At 33.2% G+C, this 21207-nt stretch overlaps 1 protein-coding gene across 1 annotated transcript in view; it reads right to left on the bottom strand.

Moving 5' to 3' along the window:
- Positions 1-21207, bottom strand: part of PTPRQ (protein tyrosine phosphatase receptor type Q) — a 242561-nt gene that overhangs the window by 128345 nt on the left and 93009 nt on the right. Inside the window, 7 exon segments of the mRNA XM_077168288.1 lie at positions 185-336; positions 718-790; positions 792-994; positions 1263-1553; positions 3087-3255; positions 7426-7571; positions 8306-8466. Coding sequence (XP_077024403.1) covers positions 185-336; positions 718-790; positions 792-994; positions 1263-1553; positions 3087-3255; positions 7426-7571; positions 8306-8466 — 1195 coding nt within the window.

Genomic DNA, 21207 nt, shown 5'->3' with positions numbered 1-21207 from the left:
TTGAGTTTTTCATTAAAATTTAGAAAACAAAAAATTTTAAAACATCTTTAAAATTTAGAAAACAAGGGATTTTAAAACATGGTCCTAGTTCAATTGAAAGCAGTCAATTTTCTCCCTTTATACTATAAGCATAAATTCAATTTCTGTATTTTGAAGTAAATACATACTGTTATAATCAACCTACCTTATAAAATATAGTATCAGTTTCACTCTCATGAATTTTAAAACTATACACTTTAACAATACCGCCTGGAAGAGGACTTGGGCTCCATTTCAGCCATACAGAGTCTGAAGTGTAGTTGATTAAAGTCAAATTTTGAGGAGGTGCTAAAGGCACTGCAGGAAAACATATTATAAAACTTATATTCATAAAACTTTTAGTACAGAAATAGCATTGTGGTTCTAATTTCTTGAAGATGCTAAGTTAAGAAAGATTTATAAAATGATCACATTTTAATTAGAAATAAATTTCATAAGTAATTATGCCTTTTTTTCTTGGAACACAGTAGGTCCAAAGTAGCTGCAAACAGAACACTTCATTCTGAAGCTCCAAATAAAAATTAAAAAAAAAAGGAATTCAACAAATAAGGTGAGTAGTTATAAGCCTGGTACAAAAAGGCAATCAAATCTCCTTTAATTTTCCATGCTGTTCCTTAAAAACAGAAAGCAAGTGCTGCAACAATGAAATCATTTGAAGAAATATCAAGTCTGACTTACCTGATTCATCTGTGTAAAAGAAAAGAATACTGGAAGGACCGAGTCCTTTTATTGTTCTTGAAGCAGCAAAAAAAACTATATAAAGTAAATGGTGAAAGGTCTTCCAATATTATATGGTTATCAGAAGTAATAAAAGAAAAATTTTCATTTGGTCCTTGTAAAGTTAAATCATAATTGATTATTGCACCATTTGGCTTTACTGGGGGATCCCATGATAAGAGAACTGAGGTAGAGGAAAGATTTTTAAAAGTGTTGATTATTGGTGAAGTTTCTGGGACTATAAAAGAAAAAGAGAATATTAAATGAAACAAAAGTGCATTAGCATTAAGAGGAAGAGGTTTCGATAAAAATGGGAATTAATTCTATAGTAGCTAAATCTTTTAATTTCAGGAAACATTTACTAGCCTACTGGGTTTATTAAAAGGTTAGTTATTTGAGAACAAACAAGCCACATAATTATAAGGATAACGTTTTCTATCAGAAGGCAATCTAAATCAAGAGAAAGAATTAATCTGCTTAAAAGGCAATTAAAGAGTTTAGCCTACCATCTTCTTCAGTTTTGATGTGTAGTTGGGCAGTATAGGTATCGGAGAATCCCTTCTCTGTTGATGGAGTGATTTGTAATATATAATCAGTGTATTTTTCCAGATTATTAAAATATATGCTTCTTTCATATGTAACTAGAGGTGGTCTCACGTCGTGAGGAGTCTGCTGTGAGCTCAGTGAAACATAGTAGAAGACCAGCCCATTGGGTTGAGATGGCGGGACCCAGCTTACATTTATTGCAGTTGATGAAATAGACTCATAAGTCAGGTTTCCAACAAGCCCTTCGGGTACTAGGACAGGTAATGTGCAAAATATAAAATATTATCAATTACTCTAAATCAAATTGAAGTAAATTCATAAACTGAAGATATCTTTTGAAAAGGTATCTATCACAACACAAGCTCTTACATTACTTAAATGCAGATGTATAAACACCACCTGTATCTTCTAAATAATTATTTTAAAAAGCATTCAAAATAAACCCTGCCATTTTTAGTATGTGTGAGAACTGTGTGAAGTAAATATTCTCTTGGCTTTTCTCTTCTGCAATATGGATGTTATTTCTGTGCCTATATATGTGCCTATATATGCACAGCTGAGGCTCAAAGGCTTTGTCTAAATCATATTGTTAGTAGGAGGAAGAGCTAATACTAACTCAGCTTTTCTGATACTGAGTTCCAACATTTTCTCACATACCAGGTTGACAACACAAATCTGTATATGAATAAATGACCTCACTGACAATGTGCCGATCTTCAGAAATCTGTGGTGTTTGTAAGATCGGACTCTCTTTATTAATGTAGCTTCGATGTCACTACATAGCAAGTGCTTATTATTCACTGGGCTATAACTGTAACTGATAAAATTTTGCAGGTTGGCAACAATCTTGGGAGAGATCTGCATTTAAAGTATGCTTGAAATGACATTGTACTCATTTTATAATAAAACATTTCTCAACAACCTATTACCACCTATTTATTAATTCTGTCTTGAATTTTTTTATACTGATCAACTTGTTAGCTATTCAAAAGACTTCCAACATTGAGGAAAACATTCACTTCTCATGCTCATGCTGTCTGCTAATTTGTAATCTTCGGGTAACGAACATGAAGTTTGACTCTCAGCAGAAGTAGAGGTCAATGACATTTCTCAATGGGACTAATCTCTAAAATATAAACAATGGACAACGGAAAGAATCACAAAAGAAACAGACAAGGATCCGTGAAGCATTGTATTCTCAAAGCTGAAACAAAAAAAAAGCATCAGGCACTTGGGTGGACGATGGTGGCACAGTGGCAGAATTCTCATCTGCCTTGCAGGAGACCCGGTGCCTGTCCACGCAACAACAAAAAAAGCACTTTAACCATTATGATTTTTTTGATTACTCATCACAGACAGGATACTGCAGAAGTGGCATAAAAGAAATATATATATATAAGAACAAAGATGCTGCTTAAATTCTATGTAGATTCAAACACTGAAAAGGGAACAAGTTGCTGGAACAAAAAAAGTAGTTCCTAAAGAAATGGATATGTATATTATGCATGTATGCAGCAGTATTTCCTGTGCCCACAACTGGATAGCTATGACATCTTTCAAAGCAATAAAAGCAATGGGACTTTCATAAAAATACGGCAACTGTTTCCATGAATAGAAAAGACCATTATGATAGTAATAGCCTGTGCTATATTAAATGCATTTGTACAAATGCCTGATTAAAATATAGATTGTACTATCAATGCATACAATTACGGAAAGTTTCTGAAATAAGATAAAATTGAGAAATAATTCTATTAAAGATTAGAATACTTTTTGTTACATACTGTCTTGATCTGTGTACACTTGAACTATGTCACTGCTTTTATTCCCATTTCCAACTGAAGTACTTGCTGTTACCCAAAATGTATAGTAGCTGAATATTGCCAGATTATCTATTATTGCAGATACAGTCATATTGTCAAAGTCATTGGTTACTTCATGGAGTGTAAAATTCTGAAAAATAAACATATTGTTTTAGTTATTCAGATATATTTTTAAGTATATACGAGCACATCAAAGTATTATCTATGAATAGGTTATCTCATTTTAATGCTAATTTTGAGGAAAACCAACATAAAGCATTTTCAATGTAATGATTTAGCTGGAAAACTGTACTAAAAGAGGAATAGATGGGAGTACATTTTATTACAAAATCAGTGCACAGAGTTGCAAAAAAGCAAAAATTCTAAGTTTAGTAGCAGATGGTCAAGTCAGGAAATGAAAATGCTATAGATGTACTGATTTGTGTCATTTTATCTTATGAAACATTCAACTATTTTTTGACATATTGACCATGTATTTCTTTTTCAAAGTTTGGGGCATTATGGATATTTCTAAATTTTTCTTCCTGTTCATAATAAAGGAATCTCTATGTTCTTAAGTGGTTTTTCATCTTGACTGGATTGTCCTTTTTTATTTTTTTCTACAACTGCAGTGAGTAAAGGGAAGATACTTAGATGCATTCTGTGATACGCAGAATTGGGGAAATTGTTTTAAATCTCTTGCCTGTCTGAGTTACATTTGTCCTGAATTATTAGGGAATTTATACAATAATTTCCTTTCTGACAAAACTTTAAAAGCAAAACACATATCAAACCATTTCAATTCTAAAATACAGGAATAAATACTTAAAAATGCACAGAGGCAAATATTAGAAATAGTTTTTTAATAATGCCCATCTACACTGAGAAATCTGCATCCATCCAAATTGTATGATAGCCTTTGAATCTTATAGATGCCCACTCAGTTTCTGGCAGAGTAGCCCTGGATAAACTTATTTAATCTCACAGCTTCCCTTTCTTCAGCTGTAACATGGGAATAATCATCTCCACTTCACAGAAAGGCTTTGAGGATTAGGCGAAATGAAGCACAAATAACAATTAATACTACCTCAGGCACACGGTAAAGAACCAATGAATGGTAATTAATTCCACTGAAATGAATATCATAGGATCATCAATTTAACAAAAATTATGGTCAGGATGGTTTAGCAATGTATCCATAAATTAAATTCAGCAAATTTTTGTGCTTTTTTGCCAATGTTTTGGGGAAAAAAGAGTAGAATAATAAAAGATTTATTTTAGTTTGTGGTCACTTATTTAGGTACAGACAAGTTAGTGTAATCTAACAATCACACATAAAATATGATTCACGAGGGTGGGCCACGGTGGCTCAGCAGGCAGAGTTCTCTCTTGTGTGCTAGAGACCCGGGTTTGATTCACAGTGCCTGCCCATGCAAAAAAAAATATATGATCCATGAACCTTAAAACATTTCAGCACATCTGTTTTACAGGTGAAATGAAGTTTTTATGCAAAGTGGCACTTAAAAATAGGAATGTAGCTTTTTGTTGTAAATTTTAATTTGTTACAGAATTTATTCTGTTTTCCTATGGGCCTGGAAACTGCTACAGAACAAATTATTTTGAGTCACCCAGCAAGTCATTCCTGCTGAATATGTGATTCAGCATGCATAGACATGCAACAAGTGTGACAAATTAGCTCACTATCCCAATGACTATTTCATTCATTTGTTTACTTTTACAAAAAATGTCTTTGGCTCAAATTGTCAAATTAAATCTTCCTCTTTTGCAAGTACAAATGCAATCAGAAAGTATTTAGTAAAAGTTTTTCAAATTTTAACAATGAACAAATATTCACTTAGCACTTTTTGCATATAAGATAAATCTAGACATGCTAAGGAGATGTAACATAAGTGGGTAAAAATTAAAATGTATAAGACTTAATACACCATGCAGAACCCAATGTAAGACAGCCAAAATAAGAACAAGATGGGATGTCAAGTAGTAGGAGAGAGATTAATTTGCCAAAGTCTGAGAAAGATCACTTCATACCAGTACTCTAAAATTATAACTAAGTATCAAAAATAACATTAGTCTATTATAATAATTTCATATTATTTCAATTAAAATATTTATGTACATCAAGCCTATATATTATACAGTGTAAGGGGACTAAACGGGATGGAAAAATAAATGTCACCCAATAAGGGTGCTAAGACAAATAACAGGCACCTGGAATTGAAAGCAGAAATTGATGTACCATGTATGGGATAATCTATAAAGTTACATGGAAAGGAGAAAGAAGAGAACGAGCAAGAAAAACACTGTACTCCTGTTCTGCTGTATAATCTTCATTTTGAGGATTTCCCCTACTCTCCTAATTCAAAATATAAATTTAGTTTTGTAACATAGTGGTGCTATTTTTGACATTAACTTTAGCAATAAATTGAAGTATGGATGAACTTCAAGCAATATGAGACTATACTTCTGAAATGCTTTAGCATCATCAGCCTATGCTTTTGTGCAGCTGTCACATGTAAAAGCATTCTTAAATTTTTTTAATAAGTGATAATATTTCCAAACAGATAAATTTCAACCAGGATTATATTAAATTTCAACTAGGATTGTATTATATAACCGGGTTTGAATAAATAGGTCCATAAGATCATGTTTAAACCACAGTTGGATGCTTACATTTGATTATTTAGAGGCAGACCAAAAAAAGGACCAAAATAGAATCATGTATAGGCCATACAGTACATTGCACAAGGTAAAACCATTTCTAAGATTCAGAACTACTGAAATAACTCTGTGATGTTTTTGTCAAATACATGAAAGAAGAAAAAGATACAATTCTCATCGTTTCTATGGCATGACGTCATATCGTATAATTTGTAAACATTGCAGTGAAAAATAAACTGCATCTCAAATCCTCATTTCTCTTCCTCAAACAGAGCAGAACAAAAGGGAGAAATAATGAGCTATGGAACCCTCTTTTTCTTTCTGCTCTTAGAACATTTATTAACAAAAATCTGTACCTATAACTACATGTCTTTTATAAAATAATTTTCTTTTTGGCACAAAGTTTAAATAGTCACCTTAACTCCACTCTTAGAGGACCCACAACGGAAAATAGAAATTAAACCAGCCTTTAGACTTCCTTTTCCTCCTGAGTTAGATCCAGGACAGTTTGCAAAGTGCTATCCTAACCTATTCATCAGCCTGTAATACAGCTGCACTAGAGCAGGTGATGATTTCGTCCCAGAGATTTTCACCCACAGGAACTAACACTAGGGACTAAAGTCAGTTTGTTATTCATTAAAAGCTTTAGCCGACCCAGAATTACCAAGAATTATCTTTTTCCTCCTCCTACTTAAAATGATTAAAAAAAAAAATCAGAATGGCCAAAGTGACAATTGACATGTAGTTGATAATTTCTACAAATGAAGGAACATATTCTGTAAGAAGTATTTCTTCTAAATTAGTATTTTTAAAATGATATTCCAATTCTCCCAATCCATAATTCAATAAGAACCACCTCAATTATATGTTGTCCATAAATTAGAGTTCCATGAAAAATTTACTTGACAGAAATGAGTTCTGTTGAAAAAAATTGAAAATATTTATCTAAATGAAATACTTTTTAGCTACTTTCATAACTGTAAACCATCACATCCTAGAAAGTGCCCAACTGCAAACTGTGGTAGACTAGAATCTGCAATCCACAAAGCAAATGGCTAAACTCCTCATGGTCTTCATTTATCTGACACTAGATATTATTATTATTATTATTATTATTATTAATAACATTGCTAAAAAGGAAAATATATTTAAAATTTAAGAAAAGCACACAAACATGAAAATTACTTACACAGTATAGAAATGAAAGAAAGGTTTTAGTTGAGAAAAAAAATTGAGAATAAATGAAACCACCAACTCTAGAGAATACTTTACGGAGGAAATGGAATTGTGGGCTATGCTTAAATATATGATTTTAAAGTGGTGGCAACTTCATTGGTATAGAAATGAGCTGTGTGTATAGCTGTATCCCATTCTCAGTGCATATATTTACAAAACTTCCATTAACATGAGGAATATCATAATGAAGAAATGTCAGATACATTTTACTATTTCTCTGTCTCTATCATATAAATATATATACAAACACACACACATATATATATTTCTGCTGGAGTTTTGTAAAATATGTATCTGGGCATAATTATCAATTTAAGACAAACAATTTATTCTACCATGCCAAGACTATATTATCAACAAAGCTGAAGGACATGCATAAAGAATGAAGAGAAGACTGAGGTCTTACCTGCATGAAGGTACCTGAAGTATTTCTGTAATAAACAGAGTAATATTGTATAATCCCATTAGGTTTTGTAGGAGGTGTCCAAAAGAGAATTACTGAAGAAGAACTGAGATTTGCATAATAAACATCTTTGGGAGGATCACTTGGTGCTATAATACAAACAATGGGACAAAAACTGTACTGGTGGCATCAAGTAATGTTTCTGGATTCAATGTCTTGAATTTTACCTGCTTATGTAAGTTAAGGTGAAAACGGTTTTACAAGAACTTACATTAGGAATAATATCAATTACGTGTCAGAAATGAAATTAATAAAACTAACTGGTCTATCCCTCTAACACTTTGCCATAGCAATATCCAAGCAGAGGACAGATGCATTCTCACTCATAAACACCATTGCAGCTGCAAAACAATTCCCCTGCCCTGGATTTGAAAACAACATTATAACAAGTTTCCAATATAGAATACAAAACATGAAATCCTACTTTAACTTAGAATCTTAGAATTGAAAAATAAAGAGCAAAGGCTAACAGAAAGCTAACCTTCATGCATTTATTTCATTTCATTTAACAAGCACAGGAAGTGCTTACCATGTGCCAAGTTCTGTGCTGAGTGCATTCACAAATATAAACTCATTTAATCCTCCGAAGGATTCAGGGAAGTCACTACTGTATTGTTTCCATGAATTAAGGCATGGAGAAATTAATTAGCTTCCCCAACATCAAACAACTAACTGGTATGTGAACAAACTGCACCACCATCTAACTGGTAAAGCATATTAGATGTTAATAATATTGAATAACTTTATATTTTGATATCCAACACTTCATCTGAAAAGAATCATTCTTTCAGGTAGCTTACATTCATTAAAAAAAAAAACTCACCTCCCTCAGGTGTTCGAAATTTAATGATATTGCTTCTTGCTTTCCCATCACCAAATCTGGTGCTAGCTGTGACACAGGCACTGTATTCAACGTTATAATCCAAATCTGAAAATTCTAATGATGTTTCTGTTACATTAATATTTTTTAGTGATGAAATATCCCTAAGAGAATAAAAGAATATCTGTATAGTCGACTTTTTAGATTAATAAATTAAAAATTACCATACACGTTTTGAGCACAAGTACATTAGCAATAAACCATATTTATGTACAGAAATTTATTATTCCATATTAACAGGATAAACGTATCACTTATCCTGAAATGATGAATTTCAGAGCACTTTCCAACAATGAATTTTTTCGCTTGCAAGTACATTCAGTAGTTCCACCAAGTATTAAGAGTTCCTAATTAGAATTTGCTTGAACTAATTTTAACAGTTATCTAATACTAAATGGTCATTAAAACAATTAGCAGTATTCATCTTCACACCAATGTGTTATTTGTTAAAATATCTGCTCTTTTTAAGTGTTGGCAAAATCTTGCTTAGTCTATCAATTCATCAAACAAATCCATTTCTCCTATAATGCACAAAAGTAACATGTACTTTGCGAAAGTCCAAATAAATAGAGAAACAAATAAATAAATATATGGCTAGCAGCATGTAAAATAGTGTTTAAAATGGATCAAATCATGTCCCTATAAGGACATATTCAAGTCTCACCCCAGGCCCATTTATATGAACCCATTTATAAATAGAATCTTTGACCTTGTTATTAGTTAAGGGAAGGCCAAACTGAGTCAGGGTGGATTTTAATCCAGTACGACTGGAGTCCTTGTAAGCAGAGCAAATTGAGACACAGGGTCCTGGAGACAGACAGGGAGAGAGTGAACCACAGGCCAGGAGCAGAGATGAGTTATGGATGGCTGGCGAGCCACCATCAGGATGCTATTGACAGACAAAGTGTGACCTTGCAGACACCTGGGTTTTGGACTCCTAGCCTCCAAACCTGCCTGACAATGCAGTCTAGTTATTTAAGTCAACTAGCCTTGGGACTTATTCACAGCAGCCCTGGAAAACTAAGGCAAATAGTGAGCCTGCGGGCTGTCCTTTTCTTCTTTAATCAAAAGGCGATTGAAAGCAATGTTTGTACAACACCCAAGAAAGAAGGAAGTAGAGTTTATATCTCTGACTCAAAGTCTCAAAAGTATTTAATATGTCACTCCAGAAAAGTAAATGTTTAAGTAAAACAAATATAGACCCAAAAACTCTAAAAGTGAATACCAAAACCTCAGGAGAGGAAAAGACTTCTAAGGACAAAATATATACTGCTATGTAAATACAGTACTAAAATTATTTGATCTCAGTCATAATAGTTCAGTTTCCACATTAAACCTACACCAAAGAATGAGCATTAATACAACAGGGTTGAAATCTGTGCATTTTTTAAAAAGAGGAATTATAATTAATTATTAAAGAATTTAGATAATGGAATATGATCATTATCACAGAGAAAAGTATGTATCTCATATAATCTCTTGTTTTTTCTTATTTAGAAAGCGATGAACCCAATAAGTAAATTGACATTCCTCTGTATAGAAGATATTCTTTCTGTGCCATGGAAATAATATTTAACTCCCTTAGTCATTCAGAGAAATAATAGATTTTAAGTGAATTAAGGGTATCCAAAAAAGATACATTACTGCCAGTGTATTACCATTACACAAGCATCAATCCACACCAAATAGAAGTATTGTTATAGCTGGAAAGCTTACCATGGTATAAAAAAACATATATGGATTTAGAGTATGTGATTGGAGACAAAAAGGATTAGCCTGGCTATTCAGCAATTTGAAACAGTTTCACTGACATCATTTTTCAGAAGCAGCAGGGAAAGCTTTCTCTGACATCACTGAGAAGTGATTCAGAGTAAAGAGGCTTTAAAAACACTTAATGCCATGGCTGTCAGTTCCAGAGCAAGATGCCGTGTCATAGAAATTACCCAACTCTATACTCTCTTCATTGGTCACAAGTCATCAGAATACTATGGATTAGCTAATCTAATCTCTAAAACTAGGAAATTAGCAATAATAACTAATTACATTACAACTTGTGTAAAAATACATTGCAAACACATATTTCAATGTTTTCTGACAGCTCGCATCACTACTCTTTTTCGTTGATCTTCACTGCAAAATACGGCAGATACACATCTGCCTACTTAAGAAAAACCCAGAATCAGGCAATTATCTGGATGATGTACATCAAAAATAAAATTTGGATATTTCAGTAAAAAAGAAGGTAGTCCTTATAAATGATCTGAGTAAGAAACTCAATATCCACTTCTATTAGTATTCTTAGATATATCTTCAGCTCCCCTGGTTTACCTCCCAGGATAGGATAGTGCTACAGGAAAAATACTGACAGATACTGATATGTCTTGACTGCTTGGAAATTTGATTGTTTTTGGGGGAGGAATTTAGAATTGTGGCCAATATTTCAATGACTGTGGTAGAAAAATATCTATTGGGGTATAAATAAAGTTCAATTGAAATAGTTTAGAAAGTGAACTAGAAGTGGTTTGCCATAAAACTAAGAATTGAGAGAGAAGAAAAGAGAGAAGTAATGACCCTAAGGATCTGACTGACTTCATCTTCCTGACTACTCTTTGCTTTCAAAAGATTGGAAGAGGGGTGCAAAGGGAGTTCAGTGGTAGAATTCTCACTTGTCATGAGGGAGACCTGGGTTCAATTCCCAGCCCATGCACTCCAAAAAAATTTTTTTTCTTGTTACAGGAAACACACATAATCCTCTAGGTGTGAGCAGTCTGTTCTCCAAGGATTGTTTTTAGTGAGCCATCTGGCATTTCAGAGGGTTCCCTCCCTTCCAGGGAGAAACTCAGATCTGACAACACTCCAATGAGTTGTTACTCATGGTTTTAGCTTTAGTTTAAAAACCCATGTTTTGTTCCTATTATCTTAAAAATATTATTATAGAATTTTCATGTATTCTATAATAGTGTCTTATTTTTATTTACAAAAATACATTTTATTTCATCAAGCTAATAATAATGATATATGTCATTAGTTTTGTAACTTCATAATTTGGATGTATTATAATTACTAAAAAATTCCTTTATGAGTTAACATTTAGGTTGTTTCCTTTCTTTTTTACCAATGGTGTAACAAGTATCCTTATACAAATATCTTTACAAAGTGGTATATTTCTTTCTGTAAGGTAAATTCCACTTAGTGTGATTGTTGACTCAAACAGCTTGGATTTGTTTTCTTCTAATTATTACTGTTCCACAATGATTATTATTCTAAATTATAATTTATTATAATTTAGAGTCCTGCCAACAGTGTGTGGGAGCACAATTTCCCCAAACTCTCATTAGTAATTTGCATATTATTAACCTCATTAATTTCTTGAAATCTAATTGAACCAAAATATTTCATTTTAATTTGCACTTCTCTGAACACAAGTGAGATTGAATATCTTCTCAAACGTTTGTTGGTCATTTGGAATCCATTATTTTGCACACATTCTTCACACATTTTTTATTTAGTCTTTTAAATGGCAAGTACTATATGTCAGGGTTAGGGAGGCATTATTCTTTTGATATTACATAAAACAAAGACAGATACTTTTCCTACCCTCTCTCTGTTTGAAGAAGATACGTACACCAAATATAATCAAGCATTTATTTTGTACCAGGCAATGTTAGGCATAGACATGAATATGACAAAACCCCTGCTATCAAAATAGAGAGGCAAATCAGTAAACTGTTACAAAACAATTCAGTAATTATAATGCAGTCTCTTTAAAGACACAGGCAGTAATTTTTATTTCACTAGATAAAGTAGAGCAAAAGGAAGAGATGATCAAAGAAATTGTTCGTGACCAAAATGAGGGGAAAGAGATTAAGGGACAGCCCTAAAGATTCAAACTGTTTTTCAATAGAACGCTGGATTTGTAAGGTTTGAGTGTAGAATGGGGAGTTGGGGGTTGGAGAGAAGAAGAGAGGAAGACTATCTGACAAGGCAGGTCTAACTCTTCCTAATAATAAGTCATAAATTTTGTGTAAATGGAAGGAATTTAAACGTCACACAATAATTAATCTATAATATAGATAACTTTCCAATATCAGTTGAACCTTTCAATCAGTACAAATTTCCAAAGAGAAATAACTTGAGAGGTGTCAACATGTGACCATTATACTAATTTAATTCTTCAAACCTATTGGAACATTTCAATTTTTCAAAATTTAGGAAATATGATATTAGAATTCCTTTTAAATCATTCTGAATAAATATGAGGCAGTTTTTCTATTTCTTTTCTCTCTTCAGTAATGCAAAAAGATGTCTTGAATTGGGATTAATGGAGTCTTAAGGTGTAGTTATTTTCTAGTTAATTTATCAGTAGTTTTTCAAAAGGCAGACCAGATTTTAGCATCCAGGGCATGAAGGAAATTTCTGAACGTAAGAACAGAGAGTCTTATCACATGAAGACCATTCTAAGGTTCAACCACCCATGAAGGAATCTTGAATACCAAAAAAACACCTAAAAAGACTTAAACATATTTTCTTGTATCCGTGAACATATACATGGATGAAGATTGAGACACTTCCAGAAGTCATTACCTTAATTCTTATCTTCATCATTTGAAATTTTGTTCTATGAGGGTAATCTACCTTGATGATACATTTATCTCTGTCACTATGAACTTTTTCCAAAAACTTCAATGTGCTGACACATAAACATTCTAGTGTATTCCTGGTACTCACCAAATACTACTCCCAAAGATAAAGAATATCAACATCCACTCACTTTACTAACTCTTTACCAAATTATTTATTTCCTCAAATGAACCAGTGATTTTTCACTAATTTTCCTATTAGAAAAGTTTTCTTCTATATCACATTTCACTCTAAAATAATTACTCTGCACAGCTTGGTAATAACAGTATGTTAGCAATTATGCTTCAAACAAGCTCAAGCTTATAAAAGGGTATCACCCAAGTAAGGTTCAGAAATCTGGGTAAAAGATTTAAGCGAATGGATTGTAAGATTAATACAGTTATTAACTACTCATTCTAAGCTGTTTGGGTTTTCTATTTAATTTCAGTCAGTTTGTAAGTTTTGCCTTATGAAGAATTTGTGATATCACCTAAGTTTTCAAATATATTGTCATAAAGTTGTTTAAAATATTCTCTTATCTTTTAACTTTTTCAGTAATAATTATATAACCTTTTTCATTTCTAGAATTAATTTGTGCTTTTCTCCTTTTTTCTGAATTAATCTTCCCAACTTCTCTCCAATTTTACTTGGTAAACTATTTGTTTCAATTATCCCTTTTATAAACTTTTAATTTGGTAAGTTTTTGCAAGTGTAAAAGTTATGCTATATGTAATTATTAAAGGTAATAATAAAATGGATAATTATGTGTCTTCTCTCATCCACTTGAGAATTTATCCACATATTGTACAAATGGAGAACAAAGAATAATACTTGATAATTTACAGCATGAAGCACTAAATTATGGAACATAATTTCTTTTTCAGAGAAGAGTTTATTTAGTGTATAATAACAGTATAACATCATAATGAATTTTAAAACTTTGGTATAAATGTAATTGAGTCTAAATTAACAGAAGGTCAACAATTACTTGACAGAGCTTTGATAGAACAAATCCTTCTGAAAGTAATTTTCTACTGGGAAATAAAGAAGTTTATAGGGTCTATAAATATAATAAAATTCATTAATCTTACAAATGAAAGTGTCTTTTTAGATATTCAATCAAGAGAAAAGAATGATTTGACCTTTCCTTCCTAAATTTGCCAAGCACATTAGAGATAAATGTTCTTTAAAATGCTAAAGTGATCCAAAATAAAGAAGCAAGGCTTAAAGTCAGTGGTAGATTGGCTGTTAGTAAAAGATTTCAAATTATAATCATAAAGATGTAAAATCTGGAAAGAAATTACCTAAATCAAAATCTTTTCAGGTAAATTGGTGCCCTGTTCAATATTAAAGCCATTTTCCTTCATTCTTTCTTTAATAGTTCCAAATATCTGATCAACATCTTGAGTTTTCATAATGAGGCAACATTATTTACATAAAAATGTAAGTGCAAATCATTTCCAATTTCTCAGGGAGAGGGGAAACACTGGTTAGGATTTTTAAATTTAGCCAAATGATATAAACCTTAGCTCATGGTTTTTATTTTCTTAATTTTTAAGACACATGAATTTTGTCTTAACCTGAAACTTACAATGATGTCAATCACCAAAGAATAGAACTGTCTGCTCTTCAGTTCCTACAAAATAAAATTGAGAATTTTCTTTTGCTTGTGAAAGATTTGAAGGATTAAACCTCTAAATTATTATTCTGCTCCAAATGAGCAGGAGCTATAGAAAACCACGTATATTATGTACTTGCTTCATTCTGTAAAATCACCCTCAACTGTATCTTTTGAAGGGAAATGCCTATTACTTTCTGTTAATAATCCTATATCTCTATGGAAATGGCACAATAAAACCCTTTGGCATATATCCAGTGGAATCTTTTGAGAGTCTGGAATTCCAAAGTTCTGAACTAGCTTTTCAACCTAGTTTCCTACAACCAAAACCTTAACTCTCAAAGCCAGGCGTTCTATAATTAATACTTCCTGTAAAGACACTGCTTCACTGAGTGGCATAGTTCCAGCTTCTATCTAGTACCTTCTCTCCATCGGTTTATATTTTCATGTAGGGATCCAGATATCATAGAAAGCACAGACAGACATGGCAAAGAATTGCAAGAATCAGGAGTATTAGAAAGGTTAAATTAAAATTGACCCCAAACATTATAAAATGTGCCCTTGTGATTTTTTTCTTCTTCAGATTGTTCATACTCGAATTTTAAAACTGCATTGACAAGGGGGTCAGGACTCTGTTCTAGTATAGTAATAATAGTAGTATGATACCATTATTTGTGTAACAACCACATTATTTAGGAAAGAAGTAACTAAGCTAATTCAGTCAAAATTTTACTTCTGAAAAATATAAATCACAATAACAACATTGCATCATTATGGTATGGAATTTAAATTTTTGATTCAAACTTTATACACAAAGGTTACAACCTTTCTAAACACTCCACGGGTTTCCACTGCATTGGAATAAAATTTAAATCCTTATCCTGGTCTCAAGACTCCATGTATCTCTCTAGTCTGCCCTCTTCTCCAGCTTCATCTCCAGCTTGTCTCCTGAGCTATCAAACTTCAGGCACAAGGACTAGATGCTGTTGGCCACTCCAGGCTTTTGCTGTTTATCAACCAAATAAAATTATGTGAGCTCCCGCATGCAGTCAGTATATCTCCCCAAATTTTCAACTCCATGTATCAATACATTTCCATTTTAGCTTAAGCCAACTTAGGTTGGGTTCGTCTCTTGAAGCCAAAAGAATCTTGACTAATACCTAGTCCCATTGTTTCAACAGTTCCTGATCACTGCTTTCCTAAACAAGCTCGACTCTTTCCATGTATACTTAAATCACTGTTCTCAGTAATCTATTTGACACATAAATACAAAGCATAATTATTATTCCTTCATAATGGATACAGTTCAGTCAACTGATACAGACCAATATCAAGCAAGTGATTTTGGTAGAAATATTCCATATGAGTTGAGGTAATAAGCTTAATTTTTTTACACAGGCTGTTGTCAAACTAAGACTACCCTATATTTGCATTGTTGACTGTTTAGAACAAAAGCTGATAACTTATTCCTCATGGTAGGGGAAAAATGATCACTTGGGAGTAAGACGGATCCTTGTGTGAATTCTGACTCTGCCACCTCGCAGGACCTTAAGCAAGCCCTTAACCTCATCAACACTTGATTTCCATAACCACAAAATGGGATAGTATTCATTTTATGAAAAAATGAATGACAATATATGTAAAACCTAGCACAGCACTTGCCCCAAATGGTAACTACTACACTATCCCTTTTGAGCCTTATTCTTTAGCTCCCCAAAAGGTTTTACCCCACAAGCCTATAATGCAAGGAAATCACAATTTCTCCCAGCTTTATGCATTTCACAAACATGAAATCAAAGTTTGGAAACTCAAGATCCAGACAAATAAGAGAAATGAGTAAAACGATTAGGTTTAAGGCAAGGGATGGCAGGAATTGAGGTAAACTGCAGAGTGAATGCCCCAGTCTAAAGAAGATAGCCACTATTCGGCTCTGGCTGATTTTTGGCATGAGGAATATGGCAAAGAATTCAGGTTTTTGTAAGAAACAAAGGAATCTGAAAAGTTACCAGATAATCTCTTCAACTTTAGATGCTGGCAGCTGATGTAGAATTTCTGGACAATTTGCAAGTCCAACAAAGACTGGGTGCATCTAGGCCACAGATAGCCTGTTTTTCACCTAAACTCTCAAGGTTCATGAAAATCATTCATGGGAATGACTAGCAGGAGAAAAAGTTGAAGCTGAACTTTGAGCACCCCATTAGAAACCCCACATAAACCATAAAGCGCACCCTTGTACTCAACCACTCATCTATCTTTGTTTCTTTCATCATTCCAACATAGACCCAATATTCCATTTCTACAATGCTACTTACTGACCTTTTGACACAATTAACTCATGCTGCCTCTGAGCCTTCAAATACTGCTTTCACTTCGTGTGCTTTCCCGACTCATCGATCTAACTTACCACCTTTAGTCTAAAAGGGAGGTAGATTCAGAAAATCTGAAAGGTCCTCCACTCTACTCTGATTATGATCTACTTTGTATGCTCCAGCCATCACTTTTAATAGAGTGAAAATTGTTAATAACTGAAAGAAACAGGCCCATATAAATGGCCTTTCCAAAAGTGAGCCTTTATGCCATGGGGGTAGGGGGTGATTATTTGACCAATAATATCTATTACAGAGATGCATTAGAATTACTTTGATTTCCTAATATATTATTAAGTATACTTAAATTATTTCACATGTGCATATTTTAGTCTTATCAGGCTGTATCCTCTTTAATGTTCTATATATTTTGTATTCCCACAGAGTATAATAAACATTTGTCAGGCCGATTGATTCAGAATTAGTTGCCGGTTTAATTGAGCAGGTTTAAAGGTCAATATCCATATACAAGTTAGAATTTTCAGCATCACTTTCATCCATAGTCTTTTAGCTACAGCATATAAGGTATTAATTTAGAAGTACAATAAACAGAAAAGAAAACTACTGATAAATTTTACTGACATACATGAAAGCTAAATTGCTAAACAAATTCAAGTTGAATTCAACAATATAACAAATGAGTAAGCTTTACATCAATCTACTAGCACACTACTTGTCAATTCCACAGAGGACTAAAGGAAAAAGCTTATAGCATTCCATTAGAAAACCACTTATTAAATGGTGGTTGCCCTAGGAATGCAAGGATTATTTATTATTTGAAAGCATGTAAGTATAATCCATCAGTATAACAGAGAGAAAATGCTACTTTATCATCTTGATCAGCGACAAAAAGTTATTTCACAAAGTATACTTCAGGAGGAAAATGATATTGAAATATAGCGGGTTAAAGCAGATTTATGAGTACACTAACAACCAAATGTAGCTCACAAAGAAGTGGATATAAAATGATTACACATTTTTGTGATCATTTTACTTTTGTGAAGAGGCATTCATGGCAAAGAAAGAAATAGATCTCAGTATAACAAATGTGACAGGCAACCTGCAATTTGCAGACATACTAAAAAGAGAAACTATCTATAGAAATTGTTCTTAGAAAAATATGGTAATTACTGGAGCAACCAAATTTACAGAAACTTAGAATTATAAGAAATATCAGTCCCAGAAACCAGGAACCTGCCAAGAATGACAGTCACCATTCAGCATTTTAAGGCTACACACAGATAATAAGTGGTAGAGCCTGGTTCAAACCCACGTCTCTCTGACTTAAAACTCACCCTTCCAATTAAATGGATTATGCTAAGAGTACTAAAACAACGATTGTGAAAGGGCCCAGAATAAGGTCCATTCCTTTAGCTACAATGACTAAAAGTTCCAACAAGGATCTTTGTAAGAATATTCTAGAAATTGATTTTTTTAAAAACCCCGAATATACTTATCATTTATATATAGTATATCATAGATAATATTCTTTAGACGTGTTAAGGTGTTTTCCTGTGAGCCTACCCTCTTCAGCCTGAGGCAACCATTTCTGGAAAAAATGCTACTGCTACTTTTATGGCAGAAATTCAAACACAAAACAACAATGTTAAGTTTTTAATTCTTAATATATATTCCTCATTTATTAATGCATCAAATGTATATTAATTAAATGCCAATTATATGCAAATAGTTTTCTGTTCTAGATACAGCAGTGAAAAATTAGATCTTGAAGCAGATAGCATGTATTCGAGTGTGTGCATGCACACATCTGTGTATAAAATAAGGCCTAGTTTGCTGAAAGAAAAGTGTTTTCAATATGACCTTCACACATCAAGAGTCAACCCTACATAATTTCAGACCATAGACTTTTACATTGTCATAGTGTAGGCAGTAAGGAGTATATGAAATAAAGGAAATTTCTATCAGTCAAAAAAGGGAACAGCTTTTGCAATATCAAGAAAATGAGAGGTAAGTCATAATATAGGGTAAAGGATAATATTGTCTGTACTTTAAAACTCCAACTTCTGTGTGAGACCAAAGGAAGAGAAGTTTATTTGGTCCAAAATTTAAATTTTTTATCACACACTATAATTTAACCTATCTTGTCAGTGTATTTAAACAACATAATTACATGGAATCTAGGATAGGGAATGAGATCTGGTACTAGTTAATGTAATATCCTGATATACCAGAGCTTTCTGGGCAGAAAATAAGAAAGCATTTTCAAAGTCCCCTTGAAGGATTGGGGAAAAAATGTGGAACCATTAAAATTCCCCAGAATTCCTGACATTTATTCTCACAAGGATTCCTGATTTAATAAGACAAGCCCTTGACTTTGAGGCTTGTCCTTATGAAACTCATTCTTCAATGGCGAAGCTAAGCCTACTCATAATTATACCTAAGAGTCATCCCAGAGAACTTCTTCTGTGGCTCAGATGTGGCCTCTCTAAGCCAAAAAAGAAATGGAACAAAGTAAAGTTTCAGTGGCTAAAAGATTTCAAATAGAAATCTTTTCTATTTGAGCAGTCATTCTGGAAGTTATTCTTATGCAAGCTTCAGCCAGATATTGCAAATTGCCACAGTATGCCAACCCCCAACCAATAGTATTCCTGATAACCCTAAAGAATACTCTGCTATACATGTTTTACCTAGTATATTTATTTTTCAGAACTGTAAGGCTTCCAGATTTTTTCTGAGACCAAATAAGACCTGTAATCTCTTAGAGGGGTACCAATCTCTCTAAGAACATCAATCAGTTTCATTCCTCCACTTTATATGGTTGAAGTCCTTTCCAGCATGAGGACGATAAAACAGTTGTTGCCCAGACATCCCTGAAGATTGAGAGAATGATCAAATGAGAGGGAGAAGGTGTAACTGAGAAATTAGTGTTTAACAAGTGATTATGACCCTAACTCATCATATAGATATTTCTTTTTGGTTTCTAGTGTATCAGGGTGCCAGAGGAAAATATCTGAAATTGCTGAACGGTAATTCAGTAGCCTTGATCTTTGATGATGATTGCATAACTATATAGCTTTTATATATAATGTGACTGTGTGATTGTAAAACCTTGTGACTGACACTCCCTTTAACTAGTGTATGGGTAGATAGTAATAAAATAAAAATATGCATAAAAATAGTAATAGGTTAAGAATATGGGGGAAATACCTCTACATAGCTACGGACAACTGTTATAGTACTACTTTAATAATATTTTATCAGTTGTAATAAATGTTTAAGAAATAGTAGAACTACCAAAAAAGTGTTATCAATGGCAATAAATTTTCCCCACAAATGCAAGTGTTGGTGTATGAAAATCATGTATTTCATGCATGATTGTCCTGTAAACCCACAATTTTCTAATAAAAGTTATTTTAAAAAAAGAAGGTGAGAGTAAGAAAAGGGCAGATTGCAGTGTCCTGAGCTCCTCAGGTGACTGATGGTGGAGTGATAGAAACTCCTGATAACTTGCACTGAGGGAAATGTCAGTGCAAGAGAGCTTGCTCCTTCTCACGATAGAGGAAAATGGCAAGTCTCTTATAAAATCTCTGTGGTCAGTACAGCACCATGTCCAGCAAGACTTACAGGGTCCTCTAGCAGCCTAGCCAGAAAAAAGGGTGCGGAAGTCAACTTCCCAAATATGGCACACTGAACACTAGTGCTGAGAAAACAACAGTATCAACTACCTGTAGTTGAGACAAACAGGTTAAGAAAACCAGCGGAGTAGAAGGAGCTTTGCAGTTGGAAGAAATATGAAACAAAGAGTAAGAATTTTGAAATCAGAAGCTATGAGTGCAGGCTGGTCCCATAACAATGCCCAAAAGAGCCAGGTGGGAGTAGCCACAATATCACAGACTTGAGATGCTCTCAGTCCATTTTGTTGGGGCTTCTCCTGTATCTACAAGCCATCCTAGGCAAGGACAGGGAAGAGAAAGACCTTCAAAGAGGAGAAAAATAGGACTGTTGGGGAGTTGAAATGTGAATTTTCTGAATATGTACCCAAAAGAGACTAAACTAAAACCAGAGAGTTTGAGAAAAATGTGCTACCTTGAATCAGTGCTTTCATAACCCCCAGTATCATTGAAATGGAGATGCAACAAGGAATTAATTACAGAAAATAAACATTCATGCTTTATATCACATCTGAATGGCACTTAAAATTCTGGACTTGCTATACTCTTAACAAGTAGTATAATATATATAAATGCCATTACTTATTAACAAATCCTGCTACTTTAGCA

The sequence above is a fragment of the Tamandua tetradactyla genome, chromosome 7 (genome assembly GCF_023851605.1).
Source record: "Tamandua tetradactyla isolate mTamTet1 chromosome 7, mTamTet1.pri, whole genome shotgun sequence".
NCBI classification, from domain to species: domain Eukaryota; kingdom Metazoa; phylum Chordata; class Mammalia; order Pilosa; family Myrmecophagidae; genus Tamandua; species Tamandua tetradactyla.
Note: the sequence above shows the minus strand (reverse complement) of the source record. Positions and strands in the feature narration are given on the sequence as shown.